This window comes from Erpetoichthys calabaricus, chromosome 2, assembly GCF_900747795.2.
Source record: "Erpetoichthys calabaricus chromosome 2, fErpCal1.3, whole genome shotgun sequence".
NCBI lineage: Eukaryota > Metazoa > Chordata > Cladistia > Polypteriformes > Polypteridae > Erpetoichthys > Erpetoichthys calabaricus.
In genome coordinates, this window is record NC_041395.2 from 130,690,009 (window position 1) to 130,705,095 (window position 15,087).

The 15,087-nt window shown below is 36.1% G+C and overlaps 1 protein-coding gene across 1 annotated transcript; it reads left to right on the forward strand.

The window, feature by feature from the left end:
* The first annotated feature begins 5,231 nt into the window (after positions 1–5,231).
* Positions 5,232–12,456, forward strand: LOC114669614 (extracellular calcium-sensing receptor-like). Its single transcript, XM_028825795.2, has 6 exons — positions 5,232–5,439; positions 5,626–5,917; positions 6,287–7,111; positions 7,619–7,846; positions 8,860–8,983; positions 11,515–12,456. The coding sequence occupies exons 1-6, from the start codon at positions 5,276–5,278 to the stop codon at positions 12,411–12,413; spliced, it is 2,532 nt and encodes an 843-aa protein (XP_028681628.2). The 5' UTR covers positions 5,232–5,275; the 3' UTR covers positions 12,414–12,456.
* Positions 12,457–15,087: the final 2,631 nt, after the last annotated feature.

A 15,087-nucleotide genomic window follows, 5' to 3' on the forward strand; every position in this document is an offset into this window, starting at 1 on the left:
GTATGCGCAGCTAAAATTTCGTTGAATTTGCTCATGTGACCTGTTGATAAATAATCATTATTTACCAACTCATTCATTGCAAAATCTGACAGTGGTAAGATCACTCCTTCCATAACACTAAACACAAACACTAAGTAGACACTAACACTAAAAAATGGCAACACCACCAGGAAGAACACTAAATGAGATAAAGTACAAGTCTACTAAACTTCTTTATTATAACTGCTTTATTATAGCAGGTGAGTGGACGCTGGCGCACACTTGTTGTTGCCACTCCTCCCTGTTAACAACACTTTTCGCAAAATTCGCCTTAATTCTGCACTTTCTTACGCTTGTTTTATTTTGTTTATTGTACATATAGTTTGTGGATACAGCTGACTCGAATTGCATGGATTTGGCTTAATATTTACAGATTTTATGGACTCCACTTTACTGGGAACAGCTGAGTCTGTGGATCACGGGACGAGACCTACGAACATTTCTTTGTACCTGGCGATCTAGCACCTCGGGATGATCTGTCTCCATGATTATATTCGCTATGTTAATCTGCTCCCGTTTCACCTTACAGTACCCTACGACCGGGAACTGATCTGATGTTCATACTAACCTGGTTTATGGCTTATGGCTCTGGGGTGATCACCCCTGAAATTACCAAGCGTTACTGTTTATGGCTGTGTATTGGAACATCCAAATCCTGCTTCCTCCTCCTGCTGTGCTTTCTGCTGCTTGCTATCACCGCTCACCTACACTACCACACCCGCCTGTCCTACCGCCTCCGTTGTGCTGTGCTGCTTCTACACTGCTATCAGCTAAGTATCACTCACTATTTTAGCGCTTTGAGTACTGAGAAAAGCGCTATATAAATGTAATGAATTATTATTATTTATTATTAAACACTAAAGTACAAAAACGAAGTAGAAAGTAACACTAAACCGCAACACCGCATCTACTAAACACTAAGAAACACTAAGTAGAAACATTAAAGGAAAAAATAAAATTCAGTAAGTACCGCGTCTACTAAACAGTAAATCAGTAAAGGAGAAAGGACGGCAAGACCGCGTCAGCTGCAAAGCTCAGCTCGGAGTGAAATGAAGTGAATGAAATGAGGTGAATGGGAGGGGAGATGATCATGTGACTCCAACACCCGCCTTAACTCTCTGTCCCTCCTCAAACACACAAACACAGCCACACGGATCCCAACTCTCCTTTATATATATAGATGTGTACTTTACATGGGTCACAAGATAAATCTTACTGAATAATTCATTGAACAGTCAGTTTGAAATATATGACTCTACATCGTGCTCTACAATATGAGGGACCAACCAGTTGTCCATTATCACTGAAACTTCATTTAGCATGAAACACTGCCACAGCACTATACAGTATATACCCTCACTCTATTAAGTCATCCATCACAAAACCATGAACATCATCAGATCATTGTGTCTAAATTGCTTTTTTCATTTCGATATTTTAAATTTGCACTGTGGTCCCTTCGCCTCACAAACTTCTCCTCTTTCTCCCCCTTTCTTATATGAGTCTTTGCTGACCGTCTTCTATCTTTGATTGTTTCAGTAGTTGTGAGATGGGAGCTGTTAAGGCTTATTATATTTTAGTGCCACAAAAATGAAAACTTTCTGTGATGCTTCAACGACATTGTCTCACATACTGCAGTGCGCTGCCACAAATAGTATGCTAAATAGAAGACACTTTAACACTCAATACAGAATATTACTCTTGGAAAGCCTTGGTTAATTTTACAACAGGATGATGTGTCGATCCATCACAGACATGATAGCAACCCATAGTTTAAGAAACACTGCTTTAAACGAAAAAGGCTGATGGCTTCACACATGAGTTTTATCACTCCTGTGGAGCTCTGCTTACTCAATTTATACATGTTATACATGAGATGTCAAGCTGCATGGAAATAACATATGGATAATGAAAAGTTAGGTGAAACTCAAAGAAAATGTGGTTAGCAAGTAGCCTACTTGGTTACACCCAGTTTTCTCTACTCTTCACAAGTATATTTTACATATAAATTCAAGCTGGACTCGATTGTCAAGTGCTCTTATATACATACAGTAAACTTCAATGAACAAGTGGTTAGGGGCACATCTATAGTAAAATACATGCACTACTGTGGAGAACTGAAGTGTTCCTTGGAGGTCAGACTGTGATGTGCTGTTAGGTTTTGGTTTGCAATGAAGAGAAACAGTGAACTTTTAGTATAGCGTACGAGCCAACTTCAAGCCCCATGTACATCACAAGCCAGTAGTGACAGCTTGCCTTGGTTAGTTTAAATACTTGGACAATTTACTAAAGGGTCCCCCACAAACAAAACATAAAGGAGGTGCACATTGTACATAGTTCACTATATTATTTCTTTACATAAAACATGTAAATGTGCAGCCTGTAAACAGAGTCGGCCTTAGGGCGAAGCAAACGAATCGGGCCCACAGCTGGAGGGGGCCCACTGCGCCCTCGGTATCAGTTCGCTTCAGGCCCGAAATTATCTAGGGCCGGCTCTACTGTAAATGTCGCCACTGTATGCAAAAGGTTAAAAGAAACTGTGATTCAGTGCATTACTTTTGATCTAGATGGTCCAAAACCTTGTAATGCTACAGAACCACAGATCAAAGCGTTACATTCAAATCTGACTAAAGCTTCCATTGTTACAAAATTTCCTACAGGGTGAAATTATAGTCATGGCACAAAATTCCCATTATTCCTACTAATTACCTGTTTGAATTTGAAAAAATACTATTGATCTATGGCATGTGTTCTGATCTCATTATTATGATGTAACAAATATTTAAGTTTATAGATGTGACAGCATGAATGTTTTACTTATGTGCAACTGTATGTAGCATGAATAAGAGGAAGGAGTTCATTCGTAATAATATTAGTTAGTTACATAGTACTTCTGATACATATGATACATCTGATGAACCCTCAGCACTATAACCGAGGCCCATTGTCTTCAGAAATTTCTGGGTGAAGCTGGGTAACACAACTAATATATACTATACATATAACCAGAGTTAAAATCTTAAAGAGTCAGATTACATAGGGTAATCTCCCTTTTAGCTAGAATATTTTTGAAACAATTGTTTAATAAACTTATTTTAGATTAAACTAACAAACTCTTCATTCTGCCTCCTAAAAGTGACAAACTAATTTTTTTTTTAATTTTATTGATTATTAGTAAAATCAAATAGCATTCTATACAAATAACTCAAGTTTAACAAAAAAAAAAGGTTTGAAACAAATCAATCCCCACCCCTGAGAAAGAGAGCTAGGCCAGCACAGGAAAACTTAAAGCTAGTAAAAATAAGTAAATAGATAAATTAATAAATGAATAAAGATAAATTGAATAAAAGAGGGGAGAGAGCCTGCTTCCTCAGTTTAAAAGCTTATTCTAAAATGTTATTGATTAGATCCTGCCAGGTTTTGAAAAAGTTCTGCACAGATCTTCTTACTGAGAATTTGATTTTTTCATGTTTCAAATAATATATAACATCAGTTACCCACTGACTTAGAATAGGAGAGTTAGGATTCTTCCAGTTCAGCAAGATAAGTCTACATGCCAATAATGTAGTAAAGAAAATTACAGTTGTCCATTGTGACACCAAGGCTGTCTGAAACGAATTTAAAGATTTTGATCCAGAATGATGTTCATTTGGTGCAGGCCCAAAACATGTGGCCCAGTAAGGCCAGAACTTGATTTCAGCATTCGCAGGTGGGATCTCTTGGACAATTTTAAACGAGAGAGATTTGCTCGATATATAATTTTGAGTTGAATAATTCTATGCTTTGTGCATATGGCGCTCGAGTGAATTCTGTGGATTGCTACTTTCCACTCCTTTTCTGAGATGTTGAATGAGAGATCCTTTTCCCACTGTACTCTTAGATCTTTGAAGGGAAGGGACTGTAAAATGGATTTATATATTACGAAAATGCTGTCTGAGTCCTCAAGACTGATTAATATTTTTTCCCGCATAGAGGTAGGTGAGAGGTGAGGAAAATTCGGCAGGTTTTGTTTAATAAAGTTTCTAATTTGAAGATAGCGAAAGAAATGTGCTGCTGGAAAGTTAAATTTGGAGTGTAATTGTTCGTAGGATGCAAAGACGTTGTCTATGTACAGATCTCTAAGTGATTTAATCTTGAATGTTTTCCAAACATTAAAACTGCGAACGTTTGAGAGGTTGGAAAAAGGTTGTTCTTGTGTAGAGGTGCTACAGATAAAAGGTTCTCTATCTTAAAATACTTCCTACATTGGTTCCATATTCTGAGTGAGTAAAGCACAATTGGGTTGTTAGTATATTGGTGATAACTTGTATTTATTGGGGTGAAAAGCAAGGAATATAAAGAAATACTGCAGGATTTCATTTCTATTGTGGACCAAGCCTGTGTATGTTCATCTATTTGTGTCCATGTCCAGGTTTTTATAGCTTGTTTATTTGCTGCCCAGTAATAAAATTGAAAGTTAGTTCTTTGTAGGGTCACCCTTTGGATACGTGGATGTTTTGAATTCCAAATAAATGAGGTTATGGTTGAATCAAATTTCTTAAAAAAAACATCTACTGATATATATTGGAATGTTTTGAAATAAAAACAGAAGCCTTGGGAAGGATATTAATCTTAACAATGTTAATTCTTCCAGCTAAAGTGAGATTGAAGGGTTGACCATCTTTGCAAGTCTTGCTTAATTGATGAACTAATTTTTTAACCATGTTAATGAAATATGACATACAGTATATTATTCCTCCTAATAGCAGCCTTAAAAATGCTTTGTGTTTTACAATTAGCAAATGTGCAGCAGCAGAAATGAACTGTAATTATTTAAAAGAAGCATCACACAGCATTTTCTTTACTAAAAGAAAAAAAATATTTTATACAAGTACCAATGTCAATTTTTTTGTCTACTAAACAAAGAAACTTCATTATAATATCACAGGCAGAAAGATGTTTTGTACATAGCAGAGACCAAATTGTTTTTTATATATGCTTTTCTTAGTTTCTTGTTATTGGTATTTTCCATACAGCTTATTAAACGCAGAGAGGTAAAAGTATTTAGTAATTATTCAAATACATTGCAAAAAAGAGGCATGTGACTTTTTAATTCCAGTGATATTACTCTTGTACTCGAGAGGCCACTGCATTTCATATTTATAAATGCTTCTCCAATGCTGACTTATCAATGGGCTCTAAAATGAATTGCATACTTTTCACATCTGCATTTTTCCTTTGCTTAATAATTTTAATTATGGCCAATATGGAGCATAAATGCAAACTTCAGGATACTTTTAACTTAAATGGAATGTACAAAAAAGGGCAGATAATATTAGGAGGACTATTTGAAATTAGCTTTAAAACTATTATTCCTGAGTTGTCATTTAAATCTAAACCAGAACAGTGGAAATGTGAAAGGTGAGTTAGAGACATTGCCACTTTTATGGCTGGTTTATTTTTCGTTAACAATCATTTTGTTTGTTAATAAAATCAAGGTGGCATTCAAAAAACATTTCATGTAATTTCTGAAAACATTAAATGTTTTTGCCTTTTATATGAATGTCTGTGCAGCATATAAAAATTATTTTGCTTTTCTATTGACAGTTTAGATTTCATAGGGGTTCAGATGGCACAGACAATGGCATTTGCTATTGAAGAAATAAACAAGGATGAGACACTCCTGCCAAATGTCACCCTGGGATACAGAATCTTTGACAATTGTGTTAAATTACCAGTGGCACTCCGAGCGGCTGTCACTTTAGTCGGTGGTCTAGATGAAGTGAGCACTGAATACAACTGCAGTGGCATCCCTCCTGTTCTCGCTATAGTTGGTGATCCAGGATCCACGCCTACTATTGCTCTCTCAAGAATTGTTGGACTGTTCCACATGCCACTGGTAACACTTTAATAATTTAATAATTGCTGTAGCATCGTCATAGACTATTTTGTGTCAATTAAATTGAATTGAATTTCCTCATTATGTATATAAAGACTGATATTTTAACAGTACAATATATATATAAAATAATCGTGCAGATTATGAAAAAGTATAGCAGTTTAATGTATCATTGACAAATCTATTTCAAAATTATTTGGGACTGCAGAAAACAATCAAGTCAAATACTCAATACATTTCATTAAATTAATTTTTTTTTTGTGTTCCTTTAATAATGTATGTCACTTTTCTGAAATTTCTGCATTGTATTTATTGTTTTTATACATATTATTCCTTGAAGAATGCTAATGCTGCTATTTTTATTCTTAGGTGAGTTATTATGCCACATGTCCCTGTTTAAGCAATAAACAAGAGTACCCTTCATTCTTTAGAACTATCCCAAGTGACACCTTTCAAGTCAAAGCTATGGCACAAATAATTAAATATTTTAACTGGTCCTGGGTTGGTATTATAGGAAGTGATGATGACTATGGACAATATGCTGTGAAAACATTTCATGAGGAAATAGCAACATTTGGTTGCATAGCATTCTCTGAGACTATTCCAAACGTTAATGACATTGACAAGATGCATCAAATAATCAATACTATAAAACACTCAACAGCAAATGTAATTACAGTATTTTCAACTGAGGTGGATATGAATGCTTTAGTAAGAGAAGCAGTGCGCCAAAATATTACTGACAGACAGTGGATTGCAAGTGAAGGATGGAGCCAATCAGTAGTTCTATCAAGTAAAGAATTTTTCAGGTCATTTGGTGGAACAATAGGCATTGCCATTCGCAAAGGAAACATTCCAGGACTGAAAGAATTTCTCCTTCAAGTTCACCCTGATATAAATTCAGGGAACAATTTACTTCAACAATTTTGGGAAAAAATGTTTGAATGCAAATTTTCAGGCAACATTACAAACTCCTCTACAAAGCCTAGTTGGAAAGAATGCACAGAAGGAGAGAATATCAATAACACCCAAACAGCATATAGTGATGTTTCAGACTTAAGAGCCTCCTATAATGTTTATAAAGCTGTATATGCAATTGCACACGCACTTCATAATTTGAATTCCTGTGAAAAAGGAAATGGTCCATTTGAGAACAACTCCTGTGCAGACATCCTACATGTACAACCATGGCAGGTAAAGCTCTCATTTCCCTTTCTTCACCTTCTGCACATGTTATCAATGATAACTTTATGTTCAGTAAATGCAAATACAAGGAGTTAAACAATATGATAATATCACATAATATAAATGAACATTGTTATAAAATATACATTATATGAAATTCATTAAACAACAATCTATTAATATTTATCACTAAAATTATATTTTTTTTATAAAAATGTTTCTAACATTCATTCAGAATTATTTTTATTAATGTGGATGGTTTAAAGGTAAATTCACATTTCACATTGTTCCAAAATCAAATAAGAACAACTACTGTCTAGACAAATCCATTTTCAAAATTGGATCTTTTTTAATCAGTCCAAGACATTTTTGATGTCCTAAAAAATTCCCATTGCTAATGTACTAAAATGTTAGATGGAGAAAAAATAAATGAATTAGTATTTGCTTCATTTTTCTATTAATGTATGGAAATATAAATACAACAACATATACTGTAATTCATGTATTTTTTTTCAGCTTCATCACTACCTGAAAAAAGTCAGTTTTAGTACACATTCAGGAGAAAGGGTTGCTTTTGATGAGAACGGAGATGCCCTCGCAACCTACGACATTGTAAGCTGGCAACTGAACAGTGATGGAAATACTGAAATTAAAACCACTGGAGTTTTTGACAAAGCCTCTGGATCTGGAACGGAGCTTTTTCTTAAAGAAAATGAGATGTTTTGGAATTTTGCTACTGGAAAAGTAGGTTTCAAGAATTCTGACCTTATTCCATGTCAGTTGTGAAGTTAGATTTAATTTAATTAAAAATGTGTTGATTTGTAAGAAAAAAAAACAGAAAATATTTAATTAAATATAATTTGTTTAATGAATGTTTCTTTTGGTCACTCAAAAAGTATATGTCTTAATAATTTAAATAGAAGACATATTTGTAATATTGAAGTAATAATCAATAAGCTGTGATGGGTATTTTCAATGCATTAACTACAGTATACATTGTACATGTCATATCTGTTAAGAACAGCTTGAAATACCAGTGGTGTCCATGTTGAAGTCTGCTAACATTATTACTCAGTTACTAAACAGATGTTTCACATCATGTGCTTCAGTCAATGCTGGACACACTCTATGTACATTTTCAAGTGCTTTCACTGAACACATTTAAGAATAAAGCAGTTAAACAAGTTTGTTCATATGAACATCACAGTATTTCCTCACTCAAACAGAAAGATACTGGAAATCAAGCTCACATTCTATAAAAAAACATTTCTTGTTTAAATACCATGTTATGAGTAGACAGGGTTAACAATCTGAAAAATAAATACCACAATTAATTCCCATCAATACATCCATTTTCATGTCCACTTAATCCAGTCAATCCTACCAGGTCACCGAAAGTCATGCAGACACACAAGCCAACAAGTTAATCTACAGATGTTAATCAATAATGAACTTGTGAAGAACATGCAAATGCCATAGGAGTGAACTTGAAAGCAGTTTCTCTAAATAAGAAATCTCAAAGATTTTTACCCTGGACCACTGTAGATAAAGATAAATATCATCCCATATGACTTTAACAACAACATAGACGACTTATGATAACAAGACAGAAAGCAAAAATACCACAATCAATTCTTCAATATTTGGACTTCCAGCTTTCATACTTCTTCAGCTGTTGTCCTTCTAAACAATTTCTAATATGACCAGCTCAACCAACATCAAAAAATAAATTCTTTGACTATTGTATTTATGTGCAGCCTCCACAGTCTATCTGCAGTAAAAGCTGCCAACCTGGAACAAGAAAAGCCACGAGAAAGGGTGAGCCAGTATGCTGTTTTGACTGCATCCCATGTGCAGAAGGCGAAATCAGTGGGCAGACAGGTATATTCTTCTTTTTGGCACTTATTCTAAATATTTACAACATGGGGTTGTTTAGCAGTGAATTGACTAGCAATGCTGTAAAGATCTAAGGAGCCATTGTTAGGCCCCAAGCACAGTCTCTGCCTATGGGAAAGTGTTATGTCTGCCCAGTACTTTTGTGGGTTTTCCCTGGACATTCTGTTTTTTTCTCACAGATGGCAGATTCAGTAAAGTTTGTAAATTAGACTAAAATCAGTTAGTAGCGTTATTCACAGATACATCATAATGGTTGTGTCCTATTTTGTTCAAGTTGCTTTCAGAAAATGCTTCATTCTGCCCAAGCCAATTGTGGTACATTATTGGAAATTACATTTTAATATGTGTCTGTGTGGGTTTCCTCCGAGTAATCCGGTTTCCATCCACAGTCCAAAGACATGCAGATTAGGTTAATTTTGCAGTGGTAAATTGGCCCTAGTATATGGCAGGTGGGTGTATGTGTGCGTGTGTGTGTGTTGCCCTGCGATTGACTGGTGCCCTGTCCAGGGTTTCTTCCTGCCATACACCCTACACCAACTGGGATAAGTTCCAGAAGACCCCCATGAAGTGAGCTAGAATATGACTGACAGACATTTTAATATGTTGGACAATTGGTCAATCCTGAGTTTTTATTATAAAAACAATATTGTTCAAAGCATGTATTTGAAGAATGTATATAAATGAATAAGTATAAAAGTAGTGATCTTAAGTTTGATTGTGAATGTGAATGTACAATGAACATATTGAAGAGATATTCAGAAATAAGCTACCATAAATCATGTGACAAAATGATAACTAATAGAACAAGTAGATTTTAGAATCAGCTGGGTATAAACACTAAAACACACAAAAGGATTTTTTCTAGAAGCCAAGAGTCTGTCTCTACATTCCATCACAGGGCACACTAAACCACATAACCATATCACAAATACTGTAACAATTTAGAATTGCTAATTCAATTAGCCTACATGTATTTATGATGTGAAGAAAAATAGGTGTAAATGGAGGAACAACTATGAAGTCACAGGGAGAATGTGTAAACCTGACAGCTAGATTGTTTTATTTGTTTAATTTTGTATTTATAGTCATGTCTTTAGTACTAGGGTGTTGTACCGTGTTAGCCATTATGAATGTAGAAAAAAGCCAAGCAAAATGACACCTTTTATTGACTAACTAAAAAGATTACAATATGCAAGCTTTCGAGGCAACTCAGGTCCCTTCTTCACATCTTGCCTGAAGAAGGGGCCTGAGTTGCCTCGAAAGCTTGCATATTGTAATCTTTTTAGTTAGCCAATAAAAGGTGTCATTTTGCTTGGCTTTTCTAGTCATGTCTTTGTATGTCTTCTTATTTACTATTTACGTATTTACTATAGAGAAAGAAAGAAAAAAGAAACAAAATAGTTATAGTTCATTGCAAATACTAATTTAACCTAATACATGTACTGTACTGTACTTATGACATTTAGATCATTAATGGTCTAACTTTTTCATTCATTCCTAATCCAATGCAGATATTGGTATGTATAGTATTTGGATATACAGTATATTTGTGTGTACAGTGATCCCTCGCTATATCGCGCTTCGCCTTTCGCGGCTTCACTCCATCGCGGATTTTATATGTAAGCATATTTAAATATATATCGCGGATTTCTCGCTGCTTCGCGGGTTTCTGCGGACAATGGGTCTTTTAATTTCTGGTACATGCTTCCTCAGTTGGTTTGCCCAGTTGATTTCATACAAGGGACGCTATTGGCAGATGGCTGAGAAGCTACCCAGCTTACTTTCTCCCTCTCTCTCTCTCTCTTGCGCTGAAGTAGCGGGGTGTGAGCAGGGGGGCTGTGTGCAGCTGCTTCCTGAAGGACATGCTGCACGGAGCTTCGCATACTTAAAAGCTCAAAGGGCACGTATTGATTTTTTATCTCTCTCTCTATCTCTCTCTCTCTCTCTCTCTCTGCTCCTGACGGAGGGGGTGTGAGCTGCCGCCTTCAACAGCTTTGTACCGGCGGTGCTTCGCATACTTAAAAGCCAAAAAGCCCTATTGATTTTTTTTTTGACTGCTTGCTTTGCACTCCTTTGAAAAGGAAGATATGTTTGCATTCTTTTAATTGTGAGACAGAACTGTCATCTCTGTCTTGTCATGGAGCACAGTTTAAACTTTTGAAAAAGAGACAAATGTTTGTTTGCAGTGTTTGAATAACGTTCCTGTCTCTCTACAACCTCCTGTGTTTCTGCGCAAATCTGTGACCCAAGCATGACATTCTAAAAATAACCATATAAACATATGGTTTCTACTTCGCGGATTTTCCTATTTCGCGGGTGGCTCTGGAACGCAACCCCCGCGATGGAGGAGGGATTACTGTAATTTTAAATTTTTGTGCAAGGAAGTCTCATAGAAGTTAAGGTATGCATCAGTCCCATCATTTTATGAAATGTTGGCGAATGTTTTTAGAGTTTATATTTTTTTACTACTTATCAAATCAATTTATTTTCTTAAAGAAGAACTTCTTTTTTTGTAGATGCTGATGAATGTGAAAAATGTCAGCCTGATACATGGTCAAATTCTGAAAGGAACCAATGTGTCCCAAAAGAAGTCGAGTTCCTTTCCTATGAAGATGCCATGGGAATTACATTAACAGCAGTTTCATTATCCGGGGCTGCCTTGTCATTAGCTGTACTATCAGTGTTTATCTACTATCGGGAAACTCCAGTTGTGAAGGCAAACAACTCTGAATTGAGTTTTCTTTTGCTTATTTCTCTAATTCTGTGTTTCCTATGCTCCCTTTGTTTCATCGGAAAACCCAACAATCTGAACTGTATTTTGAGGCATGTTGTTTTTGGCATCAGTTTTGTTTTGTGCATCTCTTGCATCTTGGTAAAAACAATTGTTGTTATTATGGCATTCAAAGCAACTCTGCCAGGGAAAAACATTATGAAATGGTTTAGGTCTCTACAGCAAAGGGGAACTGTGTTTTTATTCACCCTAATTCAGGCCCTAATTTGTATAATCTGGGTAGTCATATCTCCACCAGCCCCATCCAGAAACACCAAATATCAGAATTCAAAAATCATCTTAGAATGTGATATAGGCTCCATTACTGGGTTTAGCTGTTTAATGGGTTACATCGGCTTCCTAGCAAGTGTCTGCTTTGTACTGGCTTTCCTTGCTAGAAAATTGCCAGATAATTTCAATGAAGCTAAATTCATCACTTTCAGCATGATTATCTTCTGCACTGTTTGGCTAACGTTCATCCCAGCTTATATTAGCACTCCGGGAAAGTACACTGTAGCTGTGGAAATATTTACAATTTTGGCCTCCAGTTTCGGCATTATTACAACAATTTTTTTCCCAAAATGTTATATTATTCTGATCAGGCCAGAAAGAAACACAAAAAAGTTTCTAATGGCAAGAGCTTAAAAGGTGTTGATTTTTTTGTATGCTTTTATACTCTTTTCCCCTTTAACATCTAAAATCTGTCAATTTATGGTGAAATGATTTTTTACTTATTTTCTGTGCAAAACAATAAAATGATATAGATTCTCTTTCATTTGGAGATGTATCATTTCTAATTGTGGGTGCCATCTAACAGATGAAAGATATTCCATGAGCCATCCATCCTTTCATTTTTGAAACTGCTTTTTTAATCAGTATGTCCCTGCAGTCACAGATACAAGGAGAAATACGTGGTCCACACACTCAGTCTCACCAGGCAATTTTCTAGTGTTCAAATGACTTGAAAGCATGCTGTACAACAGTGGGAGTAAACCAAGTTTACTGGGGGTAAAGGGAAAGACAAATCTATAAAAGGCCTGTCAGTGTGTTGGTTTCTGATCATGGATGTGTTCAGTCAGAAGCCTGAACATATTACAGAAAAAAAATATCCGGCTTGATCAATATCTTCAATGTATTTTTTACAATGTCAATATTTATATATACAGGTGCTGGTCATAAAATTAGAATATCATGACAAAGTTGATTTACTTCAGTAATTCCATTCAAAAAGTGAAACTTGTATATTAGATTCATTCATTACACACAGACTGATGTATTTCAAATGTTTATTTCTTTTAATGTTGATGATTATAACTGACAACTAATGAAAGTCCCAAATTCAGTATCTCGGAAAATTAGAATATTAATTAAGACCAATGCAAAAAAAGGATTTTTAGAAATGTTGGCCAACTAAAAGGTATGAACATGAAAAGTATGAGCATGTACAGCACTCAATATTTAGTTGGGGCTCCTTTCGCCTGGATTACTGCAGCAATGCGCCGTGGCATGGAGTCGATCAGTCTGTGGCACTGCTCAGGTGTTATGAGAGCCCATGTTGCTCTGATAGTGGCCTTCAGCTCTTCTGAATTGTTGGGTCTGGCGTATTGCATCTTCCTCTTCACAATACCCAATTCACAATAAAGGTCAGGCTAGTTTGCTGGCCAAACAAGAACAGGGATACCATGGTCTTTAAACCAGGTACTGGTAGCTTTGGCACTGTTTGCAGGTGCCAGGTCCAGTTGGAAAATGAAATCTGCATCTCCATAAAGTTTGTCAGCAGCAGGAAGCATGAAGTGCTCTAAAACTTCCTGGTAGACGGCTGCGTTGACCTTGGACCTCAGAAAACACAATGGACCAACACCAGCAGATGACATGGCACCCCAAACCATCACTGACTGTTGAAACTTTACACTGGACCTCATGCAACGTGGATTCTGTGCCTCTCCTCTCTTCCTCCAGACTCTGGGACCTTGATTTCCAAAGGAAATGCAAAATTTACTTTCATCAGAGAACATATATTTGGACCACTCGGCAGCAGTCCAGTCCTTTTTGTCTTTAGCCCAGGTGAGACGCTTCTGACGCTGTCTCTTGTTCAAGAGCGGCTTGACACAAGGAATGCGACAGCTGAAACCCATGTCTTGCATACGTCTGTGCGTGGTGGTTCTTGAAGCACTGACTCCAGCTGCAGTAATTTTGGAAAAACGCATCTACACAAACTGTGGCGGCATAGTGGCACAAACTCCTCATAGGCAGCAGACAGGGAAAGAAAGAATACATGAAAAATGAGAGCCAACTCCTGCTGAAGCTTAACCATCACTTCACTGAGTGAAGAACAAGCATGTTTTAACCAAACATGCACAGACACAGACAAGTGAGTAAAGTGAGTAAAATGAGACTTCTTGTATGTGCACAAGCTGCCTTGTTTTAATGTTATTTTCTATCAGTTGTACTATTTGGAGGGCAAGTGAATATTGCAGTATCTTTGTGTTATTTGTGCATCTTTATTTTGTAACTGATGCTATTTATTTGTACTCATTTTTTATTTTATTATTTGGAAATAGCAGAATTTGCACATTATTTTATATTTTTGTCTGTCTTATTACAACATTTCTAAAAAATAAATCATTTATTATGTTCAAAGAGTTACTCAGTACTTGAGTAGTCTTTTCACCAAATACTTTTTTACTCTTACTTGAGTAATTTTCTGGATGACTACTTTTTACTTCTACTTGAGTAATATTATTTTGAAGTAACGCTACTCTTACTTGAGTACAATTTTTGGCTACTCTACCCACCTCTGGTGAAGTGAGCCAAACTATTTCTTTTATGTGATTATCATATTTTTGCCATCATGCTAAAATGCTATGGTAGAGATTTCCTATCACTAGCTGGACATGATGCGGGCAATGGAAACACATTTTTAAGGCAGGTGTAGGTGTAATGCAGCTGTAGCATAGATTAGATCTATATATGAAACACACTTTAAAGGGGGTCTTTGAGAAAACTAATAGTCATTGCGGTCCGTTATGTAACACATTTTGAATACTGATGAAGGAGGCCTATTTAAAATCTGGCTTCCAGGACTTAATTTCTCATTCCTGAAAGCTCTGATTTTTGGTGATTTAAATATTTCTCTGCTGTTTAATTATTTCCAGTCATCTTGCTGCTCTTGTGGATGCTTACTGGGCCACCAATGGACTGCAGCCACTCAGCTGAGAACCACTATCCACTGGCATAGAGGAAATCCCCCCAGAAACCCCTTCAAGTCAATTCCAAATGCAAATGGTCCCATCATTTGATCTACGCAAAGCCAGCCAAG